This window comes from Cervus canadensis, chromosome 13 (assembly GCF_019320065.1).
Source record: "Cervus canadensis isolate Bull #8, Minnesota chromosome 13, ASM1932006v1, whole genome shotgun sequence".
In the NCBI taxonomy this organism is placed as follows: domain Eukaryota; kingdom Metazoa; phylum Chordata; class Mammalia; order Artiodactyla; family Cervidae; genus Cervus; species Cervus canadensis.
Genome location: NC_057398.1, coordinates 17,298,153 through 17,317,727, shown reverse-complemented (window position 1 = coordinate 17,317,727; position 19,575 = coordinate 17,298,153). Strand labels below are relative to the sequence as shown.

Genomic DNA, 19,575 nt, shown 5'->3' with positions numbered 1-19,575 from the left:
ATTTTTATTATCCTTCACCCAAATACTTGTTTTGAGTTACTATCCCAAGGTGATAAAATAGCAAGAGTCATCCACTCTCAGCACTTTATACTTTAAGTGAACTAGCTACCGTGGAGCTTCAGATTCAAATTCAACTTGTGTATGTTTAAGACGTACCATGCTCTGCACCATGATGGATACCTTTTGATCTTTTGAGCCCACTGACACAACAGCTCGGTGAGATTGGTATTTTTATCAGTGCTGTTTATTAGAAAATCAAGCCTCAGAAATGTTGAATGACGTTCCCATGGACTATGATTCAAACTGAGGTGTGCTGCCTCCAAATATAGTTCTTTTATACTATAGTACATGTTTAATTATCTCTCAGAACATCTTATTTCTTTGGGTGTGTTAGGTATTACTACAGAGTCCTCACTGGAAATTGTATGGTAGCCAATAGTAGTCCTACACAGTAATGTCCATCGCTTTCCAGCCTTTCAGGAGAACATCTTTGCTTATACACCACCGGCTTTTGTAGCATTTGTTTCTAATAGACATTGCAATTTTCAATAAAGTAATAATGAGTTACATTTTCATGAAGAACTCCAGTTAACTATAAGACAAGCTAAAAAAAATTGGTGATTTATTAAATATTCTTGGTGGCTCAGACAGTAAAGAATCCACCTGGGATCTCTGGGTAGGGAAGATCCCCTGGAAAAGGGAATGATACCCACTCCAGTTTTTTGCCTGGGAAATCCCATGTACAGAGGAAGCTGGCTGGCTACAGTCCAGTCCAACTGAGTCCAACCCTCAGTCCATGAGGCCTGAGGGTTGGACATGACTGAGAGACTAAGCGCACAGCACAACTTCAGAAAGATTTCTAAATAAAAGATGATGTAAACATAAGTGAGACTGCAGAAGACTGCAGAAGGAAAAGGTCTCAATTGCAATAGAAAATATTTAAGTAGAATACACTAAGGAATTGCCTGCCCTGATGATGGTTTACAGCTTTGGAGTGGTTTTGAAAGTTCATGTTCTAAGACATGGTGCAGATTTTACTTTTAAATTGGATGGAGAATTAATTCTTGAAGGTAGAGGGATTGATCACACTACCACTAGATGGGATCTGCAGTGGTCATGACTCATAATGGTAACTTACCTCCAGAAAAAAAATGTATAATTCTGCATGTTTGGTTACTTTTATTCATTAATTCAACAAATATCTATTGCATTCCTTGTTCTCTTTTGTGTGTGTTTATTTATTTGGCTGCACTGGGTCTTAGTTGCAGCATGTGGGATCTTTTTAGTTGTGGCATGTGAACTCTTAGTTGTGGCATGTGGGATCTAGTTCCCTGACCAAGGCTTGAACCTGGGCCCCCTGCATTGGGAGCTCAGAGTCTTAGCCACTGGACCACCAGGGAAGTCCTCTCCTTGTTAATTCTTATGTGTGTGTGTATGTGAGTTACTCAGTCATGTCTGACACTTTGCGACCCCATGGACTGTAATCCACCAGGCTCCTCTGTTCATGGAATTCTCTAGGCAAGAATACTGGAGTGGGTTGCCATTCCCTTCTCTGATGGATCTTCCTGACCCAGGGATTGAAACCAGGTCTCCTGTGTTGTGGGCAGATTCTTTACTGTCTAAGCCACCAGAGAATCTTATAGAAGGACAGAAAACCAAATAGTTGAACAAGGTAATCTTTTAGCAATAATCTTTTAACAACAAATGTTGTTAACAAAACAGATGACTGTAAAAGAGTGTAACAGGTAGTGGGATTACTGATTTTAGTTCTCTGAATCAGGAAAGGTCCCCTAAAGTCAAGGAGACAGACAAGAGTCAGACTCATCTGGGGTCTTGTAGAGAACTGTGGGATGCCAGGGGAGAGTCTGAAACAGGGAGGGTAACATGGCTAATTTGTATTTTAAAAGCTGCTCCTTAATTTTCTCTTGTGAGGGAAATAGGGGGATTGGGGCAAGGGTAGAAACAGAAAGTAAGTTAGAGAGGTTACTGCAGGACACTGAAGGTGGAGAACATCCAGGTAAGAAACTGAGGTAGCTTGGGCTCAGGGGCCAAAAGTTTAAGGGAGACAGTAGGAGGGTAGGAATTGCTGTTGCATTGGACTGGGGTTGCAGTGAGAGAAAAGAAAGAATTGATAATGACTCCTAGGGTGGGTGATATTCTTACTGAGGTGGGAGAGTCTAGAGGAGGAGTGATTTGGGGGAGAAATAAATTTGATTTTGGCCAGGTTAAGTTTGAGATGCCTGTTGGACACCCAGGTTGCTGAACACTGCAGACAGTTGTATAAATGGGTTTGGAGCTCATTGGAGAATTAGGGCTGGAGCCATAGATTTGATAGTATAGAGATGATGTTGACTCTGTGGGCCCAACAGGATCATCTCAGGGGAACACAGCTAGAGGAGAAGACCTAGGCCTGGATGCTGGGACACCCCCATATGTTAAGGAGAAGCAAAGAGATAGAGAAGAAGCAAAGCAGAGGAACCTAAGAAGTTTCTCCTGAAAGAATAAGCTGGTGTTGCACACCCACATGTGCCCCCTGCCCCTTGTTGACCTTGCACATCCAGGGTCCAGGACTGAGACACAGCCCAGGCCCCACTCACTCCACTGTACCCAGTCTCACCTCTTGTTCCAGAACCTGAGCCTGCTGCATGTCCAATGGTTGCCCCTCCTGTGAGGTGCCCTTCACTCACTTCGTTGAGCAGCTCATTTGCGCTGAGACCGTGGGTATAACGCTCAGCAAGAATGGTTCGGCACAGTCCCTGCCCTCAGGGTCACCAGCAAGTGGACGATTACAATGAACAGAAATGGTAGAGGTATAGCTATTTTAGTATAGACTGTGTGACCCAGGCAAGCATTGAGTTCAGTTGAGTTGCTCAGTTGTGTCCATGTCTTTGCGACCCCTATGAACTGCAGCATGCCAGGCTTCCTTGTCCATCACCATCTCCTGGAGCTTGCTCACACTCATGTCCTTTGAGTTGGTGATGTCATCCAACCATCTAATCTTCTGTCATCCCCTTCTCCTCCTGCCTTCAATCTTTCCCAGCATCAGGGTTTTTTCCAATGAATCAGTTCTTTGCATCATGTGGCCAAAGTTTTGGAACTTTAGCATCAGTCCTTCCAGTGAATATTCAGGACTGATTTCCTTTAGGATTGACTGGTTTGATCTCCTTGCAGTCCAAGGGACTCTCGAGTCTTCTCCAACACCACAGTTCAAAAGCATCAATTCTTTGGCACTCAGCTTTCTTTATGGTCCAACTCTCACATCCATACAGGATAACTAGAAAAACCATAGCTTTGACTAGATGAACCTTTGTTGGCAAAGTAATGTCTCTGCTTTTTAATATGCTGTCTATGTTTGTCATAGCTAGTATAGTTGCTGTTGTGAACCTAAATTTCCCATCTGAATGGAATTAAGTGTGAAGGGCTCTCTGATGTACCCTGAGGATGTGATGGATGGATGAGCAAATGAAAACTCCAGTCTAGCCCCTCATGGAACACTAAAAAGACAGTGAGTGGGGAGGCCTGGTCAGCATCTCTGTGTGGTGAGTCGACATGTGGTATGTTAGCCTATAACAAGTCTCTGGTTTTTCCTTCAGATGTCTGCTCTCTTCCTCACCCTTCACTGTTCCTATTCTGTCTGCTCTGGGTCTTCTCTTTGGTTCTACTTGTCTATCCCAAAGCAGAAGAAAGGGTTGGTTTTAACAGAGAAGAATCTTTTGATATTGAACCAGGAAGATGGGTGGCCAAAAACTTCATTCATGATTTTCCATAAGATGTTACAGAAAAACTCAAACATTTTGGTCAACCCAGTACAGGGAACCTTTAATGTTTAAATGATCTGGGAAAGTGGAACAAAGGATTCTGGGAAATTCAAGGCTCTTTACACAGAGTACCAAGTGCCCACACAGTGTTCTGTGTATAATGGCTGAGCTTGGTAATAAACTCTCAGCCACGCCCTTAAGCCCAGCCACACCCACTCCTCACACGCCTCAAAACCTTTTGGGGAGGGTACCGATTGCAGCCGCTTCTCAAAGGAGTGCAGAAAGTGTCTCTGAAAAGAACACAGCCATTTATTCTCTGTCAAGATGCCTCTTTCATACTGTAATTAGAGTGCTGTGGAGGGGTGGAAATGGGGGAGAAGGAGGAACATGAAATGCTCTGACTTCCCTCATGGCTTTTTCTGCCTGCACCGCAGAGCTTTGAACTCACTGAAATACTGCGACTGACAAACACACCGTTATAGGCACAGAGAGGGAGAAAGCAGCATGTGTGTCCCTGCGTTTGTGCCTCCAAAGTGTCTGTATGCTAAAGTGAGGCGGGGCGGCTTGGCATGGGGGCAGGGCAGAATTTGACAGAGAAGGGAGATCAGAATTCCCCCTTGTAACCTTGTGTCACTCCAAGAGTCACACTGAACTGATGTAGCCTGCATCTTAAGTTTTAAAGAAGAATGAACAGATTCTTCAAAATAAATTCTGGCAACATGTTTATGTTCACATCTGAAAACACTGATAGGAATAATATATACCTAAGAGTGTTGTTGGAGAAGGCAATGGCAACTCACTCCGGTACTCTTGCCTGGAAAATCTCATGGACGGAGGAGCCTGGTAGGCTGCTCCATGGGGTCACTAAGAGTCGGACACGACTGAGTGACTTCACTTTCACTTTTCACTTTCAGGCATTGGAGAAGGAAATGGCAACCCACTCCAGTATTCTTGCCTGGAGAATCCCAGGGACGGGGGAGCCTGGCGGGCTGCCATCTATGGGGTCGCACAGAGTTGGACACGACTGAAGTGACTTAGCAGCAGCAGCAGCAAGAGTGTTACATCTTCAGGCTTTTATTTTCCCAGTCTGCAAAGTGGGTTTAAAAAAAAGTGATGTTCCCTTAATTCCCTTCCTGAAAGTCTGTGAGGACAAGCTTGTGAGAACCCAAAACTTTTCACAGGGTTCATAGTTCCTGCTGTTCCGTGGTCATCTTTGCTAATACAAGGAAATGATAAAGCTTATTGGTGTGAAGTAGTGCAGCATTCAAGAATATTTGTGGGTTTTTGTTTTGTTTTAAATTGTATTTGCAGCAGTAGCAACAATTTCTTGATTACATTGTGCATAAAAATCAGTTGGCGTCTTTCTAACACTTGCTGGCAGGGGAGGAGAAAGAATGGTGTGGAGATAGTCTCCAGTGACTGTTTCAGTCACAGCAGATGATGTTTGAAGCGACTGGCGCATTTCATGTAGATAACAGAGAACTGATGCTCTTGGGCCCAATGATGTTCAACATAAATGTGTCAGGATATCCAGCTGACTTAATACACAGATGAACTCCTGGTCTGCCCTCCAGAAATGACTCCTTGTGGTATCTTTTCCATCTCAGTTTATTGAACTCCATCCTTCTAGTTGCTCAAGGAGAAAACCTTGAGTGCCTTCTTTGACTCACATCGCTCTTATGGTCCATGTTTAAGGTGTCAGCAAGTTTTCCTAGCTGTACATCGCAGTATACCCAGAATCCCAGTACTTCTCAGTGTCGGCACTCCTGCCACTCTGGCTGAGGCAGCCGCCATGATCTGGAAGTAACCTGGGAAGTCTCTCCCTGCCTTCACCTGTAGCCTTCATCAGTCTGTTCTCAACAGGCAATCAGAGACAGTCCGTGAAACTGTGAATCAGATCCTGTGACTCCTCTGCTGCAAACCCCCTACCCCATGGTTTCCAGATGATACCAAGTAAAAGTCAGGTTATTATCCATGGTCTACGTGGTCTAGCCCCCTGCCTCCGTGTGACCTGTTACCCACTCTGAGCTTACCTTATTAGATTTTTCATTTATTGCATCCACTCCAGCCATATGGGCTCCTTTCTGTTCTGCGGAAGCTCCTCCGGAGTGTTCCTGGCCCACAGCTTGCCCTGGCTGCCTCTTCTGGAATACTCTTCCTCAGACATCTGTGTGGCTCACTTTTCAAGTCTTCTCAGCGAGGCCTTTCCTGGCCACTCGACCCCCAAATCCCAGACCCTCTCCCCATACTTACAATTCTTCTTCTATGCTTTGTTTTTCCTTCTTATCAGTATTGAGCATACTCTATATTTGTGCTTATTATCCTGGTTATTGTCAGTCTTCTTTACTAGAATGTAAGCTTCATGAGGCCAAGTATTTTTGCTTTTATGTTTGCTGCTATATCCCCATGTGCTAAAGCAATACTAACCAGGTAGTAGGCACTCAGTAAATTTTATTTTGGAAGCACAATGAGTAGATAAATAGATAGATAGATAGATAGATAGGGGCCTTAATAGTAGGTTGTGTATATGGTGATACATTCTTAGGAATGTCAGACATACTTAAAATAGGCACTTGAAATACCTATTCTGTGCTAGATACTATACTTTGCACTTTCCATCTCTTATTTAAATTAATCCTCAAAATGCTTTGAAAGAGGTGTGGTGTTTATTCCTACTTTACAAATGAGGAAACACTCAGAGAGGCTTCAGAACAGGTCCCACCCTGATGGAGCCATGATTCAAGCCCAGTTCAGTCATGTTTCAGACCTTCTCATCATTGTGCTGTAACGGTGTGGGTTTATACCAACTCCAAGGTTAGAAAGCAAAACAGGGAAACATAGCTCCTTCGTGATCTCCTTTATGCTAATTGCCAGGCCTTTTATTTTTTATTTTTATTTGAGATTTATTTATCTCAAATAAATAAATGAGATCTCAGCGTCAAGAAGAAAAAGGAAGAAAAAAGTCCACGCAAAATTCCCCAGCATCTTAAAATCATCTGCCTCCTTGAGGTCTCATGACTGCAGTATCATGAAGATGTGAATGGCACTGACTGCACCTTGAGATGAAAGTGATGCTCTAGATCAGCCGCCACGGGCACTGTCGGCCTTGGGCCAGCAACCCCCTGACCTCTCTGCACCTCAAGTTCCTCGCCTGTAAAAGGCAAGACTCAGGAGTGTGACTTGTCAGGTCCTCCCACCTGATATTCTGGCCCGTGAGACTCGTGGCCTTTCTTTCATCACTGTGGGAGTAGTATGGCAGTCAGGGGGTGGACCATCGCACTCTGTGCAAGGCTGTTTATTTGCCTTCTCTGCTTTAGGGAAGGACTTTTGCTCATTGGAGGAGCCCTTCTAAAGGCCCTGATCTCTAAGGAGAAGTGACATGGTGTGACGCAGTGCCTCAGTTCATGCATTCCTCATCCTCCAGCATGCCCATCCATTCTGCTTATTAGAGTCCACACTGGATGGCATTTAGAGTATTGGCTGCTGTTTTGGCCTTTATTTATTGACATCCTAAGTCTCCTTAAATCCTTTCTGGAACAAATCAAGGGATAAGGTGTAAATAACTGTAATACAGCTGAACCGTGTGACCTTCAGTAAGGTATTTACCTTCTCTGGGCTGTGTTTGCTCCTCTAAAAAATGGGAGAAAAGGTTCCCCAGGCTCCTAGCACACTGAAAAAATTGTTTTACGGGCCATGAAACTCATGCCACTAAAACCCCCGCTCATGCCATTCTCCAGTGAAATTGAAATGAAAACACTGCCAACACACAATTGCCTGTCTGACCTTCCCCAATTTCTTTGTTAACTTCAAAACAGGTAGGGTCAAAGTTGTTTTTTTTTTTTTTTATGTCTAACCTAAATCCTCTTTCCTAAAGCAGGCGTGTTACAGGAAGACTGGCAAGGTTCCCCTCACGCAGTGAAGCACTTTAGAAATGTGGGCTTTGAATATTAATAGCAATATGACCACGTGGTCATTTGTGAGCTTGGCAGAGTCCATCGTCCACATATGCTTCTGCATGCCAGCCTGAGCATGTGTGTGTTCATGCCAATGTGTGTGTGACGAAGCGTACAAGTGTGTACAGAAGTGAGGGTAAACAGATCTTTGAGTCACAGGGACCAGCCCCTCCAGGCAGGCTTTATCTTCCTTTTGGTTGCCATGACAACAGCAAGGGCCTCTGCATCAGTAAACAAAGCTCCCTGCATGGACTGAACTAGGAGGAGGGGTCTGGAGCTAGAAGCCAGAACTGGGAGCCATGTAGTCCTCCAATAGAGTGTTGTCACTCACAGCAGACCTACCAGAACATCTTCCCCATTAGGTGAATACAGAGATGCCTGTTCAGATACCCTGAGACTCTGAGGTGACATAACGTGGGCAGGAATTTCCAGTTGGAGCAAGGAAGGCTTCAGTGAAGCTCACTCTAATCCCCAACAGTTAGTCATCTCATAGAGAATTCTAGCAATGTGAAAGGCCAAAGCCCCTCCCATCATGCTGTGGATCTGTACCAATCACTTTAGTTTATTAATAGGCAGAAGAGCTGCTGGGTGAATTGTCTGGGGCTCCTCTATAAGTCCGGAAGTTCATCAAATAGAAATCAATTTAATATTAACCTAAATATGACTTCACATACCCCCTAATCACACATGATAAACACACATGGATAAACAAACCTTGTCTGAGATTATCTTTATCATTCTTCCACTTTAATCATGAATAATATGGAATTGGCTATGTATGAATAGTTGATTTGTACAAATTATGCCTCTCATATAAACTGCTAAAAACCAAAAGCAGTCACAAGTGTAAATTTACTAACTTGGATGTAAGAAGAAAAGTGTACTTAACCATGCAGTGTGGTGAGATCAGCCTCCTCCTTAGTTCCAGTAGCTGAAGTTTAGAAACCCAAACGTTGCATGCACATGAGACAAGCAGAATAGAGGCTCAGCTGTGCTCCTCTTTACGTCATCTTCCTTCTGTGTGGTAACTGTGTTGTGAGGGTAACTGTAGGTTATCTTCCCAGGGAGAAAAAAAGACAACCAAAAATTATGAGTAACAGAATTAGTAAAGAAGTATTCCAATGAAATGTGATAGATTATCCCCCCACCAGTTTTATTGTGATATAATTGACATATAACACTGCATTAGTTTAAGATGTATAAGATGATTCAGTATTTGTAGGTATTGTAAAATGATCACCACGATAGGTTTAGTTAACATCCGTCACATCACATGGTTACATTTTTTTCTTATGATGAGAACTTTCAAGATTTACTCTTTTAGCAACTTTAAAATATGCACAATGTTGTTAACTTTGTCTCTATGCTATATGTTACATCTTCAGAACTTGTTTATCTTATAACTGGAAATGGGTACCTATTGACTAGTGATAGTGAAGTCACTCCGTCGTGTCCGACTCTTTGCGACCCCATGGACACCAGGCTCCTCCGTCCATGGGATTTTCTAAGCAAGAGTACCTTCACCCATTTCCCCCAGCCCCTACCCCCACCTCTGGCAACCACCACAATATTCTGTTTCGGAATTCAGTTTTTTTTAAGTTACACATATAAATGAGATCATACAGTACTTGGCTTTCTCTGTCTGACATATTTTACTTAGCATAATGCCTTCAAGGTCTATCTATATTGTCCCAAATGGCAGGATGTCCTTCTTTATTATGGCTGCATAATATCCTGTTGTATGTCTATGTGTGTACATGTGCATAGATGGATACTTAGATTGTTTCCCTGTTCTGGCTATTATAAATAATGCTGCAATAAACATGGGGATACAGAATCTCTTTGAGATAGTAATTTCAATTCCTTTGAATATATACCCAGAAATGGGATTGCTAAACCATATGGTAATTCTATTTTCAATATTTTGAGGAACCTTCATACTGTTTTCCGTAGTGGCAGCACGAATTTATATTCGTGCCAATAGTGCAAAAGGGTTCCATTTTCTCCACATTCTCCCCAACAATTGTCTCTCATCTTTTTGATAAGAACTCTTGTAACACGATGTAGTTTTGATCTGCATTTCCCCAGTGATTAGTAATATTGAGTACCTTTTCATGTACCTGTTGGTCATTTGTATGTCTTCTTTGGAAAAAATGTCTATTTAGTTCCTCTGAGTATTTTATAATGGTTTTGTTTTTGTTTTGCTATTGAATTATGTGAGTTCTTGATATATTTTGAATATTAACCCCTTATCAGATATATGGTTTGCACATATTTTCTTCCTTTCCATAGGTTGCCTTTTCATTCCATAGCGTGACATCTCATTGAATTTTTATCACTTTACAATCTTTTGTGTAAGAATCCATTCAGGACTCTCAGACTAAAACAGATTTATTCCTACTCTGGTTATGAGCAGATCTTACTTTGTGTTTTTCTAATGTCAACCTTGTCTGGAGAGGAAGCTGAGGCAGAGAGGTTTACTGTTCAGATTTTTAGCACCAGAGGTTACTGGAGTACCTCGCTCCAAGAGTAGACTTGGTTGTATTTATGCTACATCACGTGAGGGTTTATTTTTGTTTGCCTGGTTTGAAATTCTGAAGTCTAGATGCATCCTAGTCTGAATTCTGTTACATCTAGGGTGTAGACACACTGGATAGAGCAAATAAAAAGGCACCATCCTCTTACCTTGAGCCGCAGGTTAATGTCAGGTGGACTTAGGGGACATGAACACTCTTCTCGTGTCAGATTTTCTCCTTTGGAACTTCCTGTTGCTTAATCCAAAGAAACTCTATAAAATGAAATATTCATAGGGCCATTCCTTGAGGCACGTTTCATTAAGAAGTTTGGCAGTGGATGGCTAAGTAAGGTAACGGCCATATGTTTTATCTTTGCAAAAGCATCGTCATCTGAATAACTCCAGGATAATCCTCTATGAAGAGGAGAGAGTATTCAGGTCCTCAGGGAAGAGAGGAACCAGACGGAGGAGCACACGTCCCTTTCCTCAGTCTGGCTACATATATGCTCATGAGACTGGCAAGCGTGTTGTATCTAAGGTTAGAATAATCACTTATTTGGGGCAGGTAATGGAGCTAAGTCCTGTTTGTCCCTGCTTTCTCCAGAATGCAAGGATACACAAACTCAAGCAGTGCCTCACTAACTTGACTAATGCTACAAAATTTTTACTAGGTCCTTATTAACCCAACACAGAACAATGGATTATATGCTGCTCTCTCGATTTAAAAGACAGTCCTTTTAGAAAAAACACAAAATTCTGTTTTTATGTCCTTGTTTTCCTCAGCCTTTGACTGGAGAATAAGTCCCCTTTGTGGGTTTTAAATGTGACTTCTAGACACATGGAAGACAGCTCAGGCCTTGTAGAAACAGCACTTAATCTGGAATCAAAAGACATTCGTTTAAATTCCGGCTCTGTCTCCTGCTAATTTGGTCATTTTGAGCAAGTAACCTTTCTGAGTCTCCCAGGGTTTCTGCAAATCTACATGAAATAATTTACATGAAAGCGATTTAGAAAATGAGACTTTTACAAATGTGGCTTATGAACATTAGGTGTCCTTAATATTTTATTTTTGTAATCCGTGGTATCTACTGTAATACTCGGCTGTGGATTAAACTTCCCAGGTCCTTGTTGGAATGTGGTGTGACTCAGACTCTACTTGGCCTCATAGAACCTGCAGACCTGTCAGAGAGAGGAGCCTTGGCACAAACCCGGACAGCAAGGGAGGGCTGGGAAGTGCCGTGAATGATATGGTGCCACACTTGGTGCCCTGGGCTCCCATCTGAAAAACAAAACAAGCTGATTGATAAACATAATACAGAAGGCCTCCAAACACAGCCCTTCTTCCCCTCCACTGACGAGCAGAAAGCTGCTTAGAAAGTTTCCCTGTTGGTGCACACTCTGTTTCTTTTAGCCAAGAGGCTTCTTAAAAAGTCCAAGCCAGATTTGTTGGGCTCTGGGCCTGTAGGATGCCAGGTGGGAGGGTGGGAGGAAACGGGGGCCTGCAGTGGCAGAGGAGAGCAGGGAAACCAGCTGGTGAGACTGGAGCCAGGAAACTTCCAAAGATAAAGAGAGATTAGGCTGGGATGACTTGCCTCTCCTTCCGGAAATGAAGCCACATGGTCATTCTGGGGATTGGGTAGAGGTGACATGCTGCACTCTTCATAGACTAATGCTACAGAGATTTTAGTGGAGCCAAGCAAAGAAACACAGTGGTGGCCTTGTCTAGGAGTTACCTGGCAACTGCTGTGTTCTCGTTAGTTCACCTGGCTCTGCTTGGGTCCGTGCAGAGATGCTGCGTCCCTTCATCTAAGCCTTTGGAATTCAGGGCAGATCTATCAGTATGGTTTTCAAGTCAGCCTAGATATTGTCATTAAAAAAAAAATCTATTAAATAAGTACCACACAGCAGGCCTAGTCTAGTCCTGGAGGATGCAAAGTTGAGTAAGACAGAATGTTTCCACAAAAAGCTCACAGAGAGGGAGAGAGACAGTCACATGTATAGCTCACTGCCATAGAGGTCTGGCTGTAAGACGAGCTATGAAGAGACAGAGGGAAGGTATAGAGCAGAGGTCAGAAGACTGGAGGCAAGGGAGAGGGGCAAGCTAAACATTAGAGGTGACCTTTCAATCTGGCCTTGAAGGATTTTAACAGACTCAGGCAGGTAAGGCTGGGTTCTAGGCAGTGTGAATTAAACCTTTAGATCCCTCACTGCTCTTTCAGGAACCGTGGGACGTGTACTGGGGCTGGAGCTTGGCTATAGTGGGGCTGCAGGTAGGCACGAGGTAGATCGGATTGATGGGAGGTGAGGTTTGAAAGAAAGGTCCAGATCTAACCATGAAGGACTGTGAAAGGTCTGTTTGGTATTTAGCAGCTGGTGGAGGAGATGTGAAGGAAGAGAAGATAGAAGAGGGAATTTATAGGATCCGAGGGTCATGGTTCCTCTTAGTGGCACTGTATTTTAGGACACTTGACCTTTCAAATGACCACTTAACTCCCGTTAGCTTCAGTGTTCTGAGCTGGAAAATGGAGATGTTGGTAATAATGCAGATGCTAAAGGATTATTGTGTTTCTCTGCTCATAGCTCGCTTATGTACGTGTGTGCTCAGGTGTGTCCGGCTCTTTGTGACCCCGTGAAATGTAGCCTGTCAGGCACCTCAGTCCATGGGATTCTCCAGGCAAGAATACTGGAGTGGGTTGCCATTGCCTCCTCCAGGGGATCTTCCTGATCCAGGGACTGAACCCATGTCTCCTGCATTGGCAGGCAGACTCTTTACCACTGAGCCAGCTGGGAAGCCCCATAGTGTGCTTAAATTCTCCTATTTCACGGTCTTGTTCAAAATACTGCATCCTGCTAAACCCTCCTGGATTCCCCTAGAGTGTAGTTGAAACATGAAGGCACACAGCTATGTAAAGGTAGAAAGCTGCATATAAATATGCCTCTGGGCTAGACAGATATATGGGGAACCTGGGCTCTTAGAGCAGAGAGGCCTAGGGTTTCAAACCTGGCTCCATCTCTTAGTTAAACTTGAATGAGTTGTTTAACTTCTAAGTTGAGGCTGAAAATACCTGTTTTGCCGCCTTCTCATTTTGGTTGTAAAGATTAAATGCACAAAATGGATGCAGGTACTTGGAAATTAGAAAGTGCTCCACAAATGTCACTCACTCTGGTTTGGACATGGTAAGATCCAGTGCATATTTTAGAAAGATGACACTAATTGCTGTGAAATGGATGAAATGAAGGGAAGAGAGGCAGGTGGCCGACCAGGTACATGCTATTTCAGTAGTCCATGCAGGAAAAGGTGAGGTCTTAGACCAAAGCAGTAAGAATGAGGAGGGAGGGTGGATCCAAGTGCCATTTTGAAGATAGAACCAACAAAACAATGACAGGGATAGAAAGACAAAGAACCAAAGGTAAGAACTTTGGTAGGTGGTAACACCATGAACCAAGCTAGCTCCTTGTTACTTTCTTACTTGCTGAAATCCAGAGGAGTCGGTGGAAAAAAGAGGTGCTCCATGGGTTAAATTCTGTTACCCTGACTCTCACTGGTCCTAATCAACTCTTCCATCCCTCAAGACACCCTTAGGAGAACCCACTGAACCTGACACCAAGTCCAGGAGAATTTCTCCTCCTAAGTCTGCCTTGTCCCGGCCTTAGCCTGACTGTGACCTCTGTAAGGTGCCTCTGCCCAAGGAACCCCCTCTGTCTTGGAAGGAGAGGCCAGATGAAGCATGAACTGGCATCCCCCTGCCTCGCGGTAGATTGGCACCCCTCCCTCTGCTGCCCTGGGGCCAGGGCATGCACCTTTGCCCCTGGTTCCTCTCCTCCTCCCTGGACATGAGGGAGCACCCTCAGTGGGTGCTGGGATCTGTTATCTCGGGTTGCTGCTCTTTGTTGATGGAGAACTCATGAATAAGTGGAACAGCTTTCAGGGCAGTAGGAGAATGTGTGAGCCATGGCCAGGAGGCACTGCGCTAGCAAGGGGTGTTCTGGCTGGAAGGGTGTTTGATGATGAGAAGGGCACTGGTGCAAATGTGGCTTCCAGAGTGGCCTACTAGCCAGTGAATATTTCTTGATCTCACTCGTTGAATCTCACCATCTTCCTGTCTGCCAGGAAGTCCTCATTCCTCTTCTCTCTTCTTTTTCCCATAGGGCTTTCAGTTCAGTTCAGTCGCTCAGTCGTGTCTGACTCTTTGCGACCCCATGAATTACAGCACGCCAGGCCTACCTGTCCATCACCAACTCCCAGAGTTTACCCAAACTCATGTCCATCGAGTTGGTGATGCCATCCAGCCATCTCATCCTCTGTCGTCCCCTTCTCCTCCTGCCCCCAATCCCTCCCAGCATCAGGGTCTTTTCCAATGAGTCAGCTCTTCGCATCAGGTGGCCAAAATATTGGAGTTTCAGCTTCAGCATCAGTCCTTCCAGTGAACACCCAGGACTGATCTCCTTTAGAATGGACTGGTTGAATCTCCTTGCAGTCCAAGGGACTCTCAAGAGTCTTCTCCAACACATTTCAAAAGTATCAATTTTTCAGCGCTCAGCTTTCTTTACAGTCCAACTCTCACATCCATACATGACCACTGGAAAAAACCATAGCCTTGACTAGATGGACCTTTGTTGGCAAAGTAATGTCTCTGCTTTTTAATATGCTGTTTAGGTTGGTCATAACTTTCCTTCTGGGTTGTTTGTTTTAATCGTCTTTTACCATAGAGTGGCTCTGTCCCCTGTTAGGGGGCTGTGTCTTCCATCTGATGCTCTTGCTGGTTTTATCCCCCTGTCTTGTTTTCCCCTCCACCCCACCCCATCTTCCCACTTTCTTTCTTCTGGAGCCGTGTGCCCTTCCTGTGTCCTTTCTTATCCAACCTTGACCAGCCATCTTCAGACAGCATTTCAACCCTTCAGGGCATCGGTGTCATGGTCTTCAGTGGCAGCACATACTAAGTACCACGCCCAGTGGGTCAGGCCACCAGAATTATGGGTAGAGTTCAGATCCCAGTAAGTGACAAGTGACTGCCCTCCCCTAAGCCTTGGTTCCCTGTCTGTTAAATAGGGTTTTAATAGTGCTTACTTCATAGGGTGATTGTGAAGATCAAATGAGTTAATGGATATGAAAAACTTCATATAGGACTGGCACATAATCATCACTCAATAGACAGTAGTCACTGTTGTTATTAAAAGCATAAAGGATAGTTTGACCCCTCAGAGGGTTGACTTTCTGTTGTAGCCAGAGCCACATAATATATAGCATTCTGGAACCTAGCTCGTCACATTACTAAATCAGTAGCTTTCAAAACAGAGCAAGCAGATGAGATCAGGCACTTTGTTATACGGCAAAAACATTGTAAAGCAACCATACTATAGTAAGATTAAAAAAAAATAAATCTCACCTTTATAAGTACAAAAAAGGAAATTAATGCAAATGTTATTAATATCAGCTTTTAAAAATAGTATTCTAGTGTAAGTTTCTTTCCAAGAACCTGAAATATACTCATAGTACAAGTTTTATATGTATGATTCAGTTATTTTCTAATTTCTATTTAATTTTTTTCTTTGATTGAGGGATTTCTTAATGGTGTATTCATTCATTTCCAAATATATGAGTGTTTTCTAGTTGTCTTTTTGTTATTGATTTCTAGCTTTATTGCATTTTATTTCAAGAAGATAACTTATATTGAAAAAAAAGAAAAATTAGAGCAAGCAGAAAGTTTTAGTGCTGACTGAAATGAAACTGATCTGAGAAGACTTCCTGTAAGAGGTTGAACAAAGTTTCTTTCTGTGCAACATTTTAAGATTATAGTTGCAGGCTGGGACAAAGGAAATGGGGTATACACAGTGCCTGCTCATTCACTCACTCTCCTGCTTGCTTCACCCTTTCTTTTGGTCATGGCACTGCCCAAACCTAGTGAATCCTATCCACTTTGTCTACAGGGAATTTGCCAAAGAGAGAGAGAGAGTGGAGAACCGGAGAGCCTTCATGAAACTGCGGCGCCAGCAGCAGATCGAGCGTGAGCTGAATGGGTACCGCGCCTGGATAGACAAAGCAGGTAAGACCTGGGGACTGGAGGAGGTTGGTAATGACATCCGGGACCTACCCCAGTACCCATTCCCAGTACTTCTGCTCAAAGGGCCAGTCTAGACCAGAGCGGAGAGAAGCTGGAAATGACTTGATGACTTTGGGGGTTCCCAACTGGTCCCATTTTCTCCCTCTGGAGTCTGTCCCTGTTCTTCTACCAAAACCTTTCATGAGGCAGACATTTCAGCAAGGTGAGCTGAGTAGAAGATCACATAACCCAGCGCGAGAGCAAAGTCTGGGCTGATGCCATTTCACACTACTACTGTTACTACTAACAATAGTCCATTCAGTCCACGATATTTATTGAGGGCGTACTTTGTGCCAAGTCCAGTTCTAGGCATTTGTGATACAGCAGTGAGCCAGAGCTCGACTCTCGTGGAGCTCAACTACCCTAGAGCTGGGAAGGCAGTGATGAACAAAATAAGGAGTAATTTTTCATAGGGTAATAAGTACAATGAAGCTCTTTCCTGGTGGCTTAGATGGTAAAGAATCCACCAGCAATGCAGGAGACCTGGGTTCAATCCCTGGGCTGGGAAGATCCCCTGAAGAAGGAAATGGCTACCCACTCCAGTATCCTTGCCTGGGAAATCCCGTGAATAGAGGAGCCTCACAGCTACATACAGTCCATGGGGTCACAAGAGTTGGATACGACTGAGTGACAAAAGTTTCCACTTTCAAGTACAATGAAAACAGATCAAGGTAGGGCTAGGGGTTTAGGGTGAGTTGCAGTTTTAAATGGAGGGTCAGCGTAGACCTATCTGGGAAGAGGTGTGAAGGAGATAAGAGGGTGAGCCGCAGGGAGCCCTGAAGGAAGCATACCCCAGCGTCCTGGCTGCAATGTGGGAGGAGACCCAGAGGGCTCCAGGAGCTGCCTGAGGTGTGAGCAGGGGAGGGCAGAAGCTGGGATGAAGGCATTCTCATGGTGGGAGCAGGCGGCAGAGCCTGTAGGACCTTTACCAGCCCTTGTAAAGTTTGGGGCTTTCCTGTGAGTCAAGTGAGAACCGCAGGAAGGTCTTGAGCAGAGAAGGGACATGCTCTGTGTAAGATTTATAGAAGCACTTGGTTGCTGCATTGAGAACAGACGGTATGAAGACCTGGGCCTGAGCAGGGAGAACGATAGACTACTACAGTAGGCCAGCTAAGAGATGATGCCGAGAACTGGTTTTCCCTGTTCCTTGCTGTCATCAGCTCCTCACTCATGGCTCAGCCTCAGGAATAATTGTTGCCCAGCCCTGAGGAAAGGTCCAGGTTTATCCTGATTTTATGAACCCACAGAGAGCCTCCAAACTCAAGAGTGACTGTGGCTCTGCTGTTTATGAGGGGCGTCGATCACCCCATATCTGTCAGTAAAGAGGATACATTTGCTTTCCTTGTTATTTTAAAGGTTGCATTGCATTGGTGTTATATATCTTCATTTTCTAACTGAACAAAGAGTACATTTTTTTTAATTTAAAAAAAAAAAGCATAACAGTCAGCATCTTAGCTCTGTTCCTGGTAGAAAAGCAGAGCACAAAGAGATCTCTTGGGAAGAATTTGGAATAGGATTGGGTACTTAGTGGCCTGACCCTTATTCTTCTCTAAGCTTTGGAATGATGGATGCTATGACTCCTATTCTGACCACAACACATACAGGCTCTCTCAGCTCAGGAGTCAACGTTTGATCATCTGTCGGGTGAGAGAGCAGGAATGATGCAAAGTGCCATGCCAAAGCCAAATAAAAGCCACTCCTCATTTGGGACTATCTGCGTTTCTTTGCTGCTTCTGGAAGCAAGAGCCATGGAATGGTGACTGTACTCCCCATTTCATCCTTGCTCCTCTGAGACTCTTGTGTGGACGTGGACTTGAATCATCCCTCCCTCTTCTCAGAACAGTAACTCAACAGATTTGCCTCCAGGCCAGCCTGGCAGCTTGAAGCTCCCAACTGCCCTTGGCTTCCTGGGCAAGGGAGCCATCTGACAGACCACCCTAGTGAGCAGGCTGGCAGCAAACCCCAAAGAGAACCCTCTGCGCCCTTCCCACGGCCCCCTTCAGGGTCAGGGGGCTCAGGATGTTGCTCTTTGCGGCTCTGCTTTTCAAAATACATGCAGAATTCCAAGGCTTCACTCTCTTCCAGTTGGCAAAGCCTGCTCTCTTCTCCTTCTAAGAAAAAAAGACGCACTGCGACGTCAAATTGTGCTTCCTGGCCCTTTCCTTTACAAATGGAGCGTGAGTGATTCAGAGACATATGGGTTACGTTTCCCTGGAAAGACACTCACAAGTTCCAGCGCGAACTTGGCAAAAGACGTTGGGGGAGGGGGTGGTGCCAGCCCATCAGGAGCCCTCGAGCGCTCCCCAGAGGTACAACAGCACCATCCACCCTCCTTCTGCCTCGGGCGCCCTCGGATCTGCCCACCCCAAAGCCCCAGACACTGTGCAGAGTGAAAAAGACTCTCTGGCTGAGGTCATTCATGTTGCTATGAGGTATTTAACAAGTACCTAATTTTGAAAGGATGGCCTCCAAAAGCCAGTGCTGTCAGTGACTTTCAAACCTTCTATGTGCACATCAAGGAGCATCCCACCAATAACACTTAACCTGTTAACTTAGTTTTGCCAGAGGGCTGTACTTAAAAAAGAAAGCTAAATGTTATGACTTTATAATGGCCATCCTGCGTGGTACATTCCGAGCCTCAACGTGTTCCCCTCCCTGGGAAATGCATTACGTGCTCTCAGTTTTATATGCAGGTGGAATTATGGTAATAACTTTACCCTTTTATGCTTGTCTTTGTACTTGTTAGAAGTGCTTAAATTAAACCATTGCTTAATAGAACTGCTGCATGCTTATCCCCAGCAGCTGGGATCTCAGGGAATGATTGCTGGCACTTCCAGGTCCCTCGCTTATGGCTGAGACAGGAGTGGGGATCAAGTTCATCCATACCACTCTCAATAGGGGGCTCAGAATCCCACTATATGTGCGACAGAAGGTCTGTTTTGTTGATACATTTGAGAGATGTTGTTCTTGTTGTTCAGTTGCTAAGTCATGCCCGACTCTTTGTGACCCCATGGACTGCAGCACACCAGGCTTCACTGTCCTCCATTATCTCCCAGAGTTTGCTCAAATTCATGTCCATTGAGTCAGTGATAGCATCCAACCATCTCATCTCCCCTTTCTTCTGCCTTCCATCTTTCCAAGCATCAGGGTCTTTTCCAGTGAGTTGGCTCTTTGCATCAGGTAGCCAAAGTGTTGGAGCTTCAGCATTAGTCCTTCCAATGTATATTCAGGGTTGATTTCCTTTAGGA

General features: G+C 44.4%; 1 protein-coding gene across 3 annotated transcripts in view; it reads left to right on the top strand.

The window, feature by feature from the left end:
- Positions 1-19,575, top strand: part of CACNA1E (calcium voltage-gated channel subunit alpha1 E) — a 406,234-nt gene that overhangs the window by 291,523 nt on the left and 95,136 nt on the right. For all 3 annotated transcript variants that reach the window (XM_043485827.1, XM_043485828.1, XM_043485826.1), the window contains exon 9: positions 16,155-16,270. In XM_043485827.1, coding sequence (XP_043341762.1) covers positions 16,155-16,270 — 116 coding nt within the window. The remainder of the gene's footprint in view (positions 1-16,154; positions 16,271-19,575) is intronic.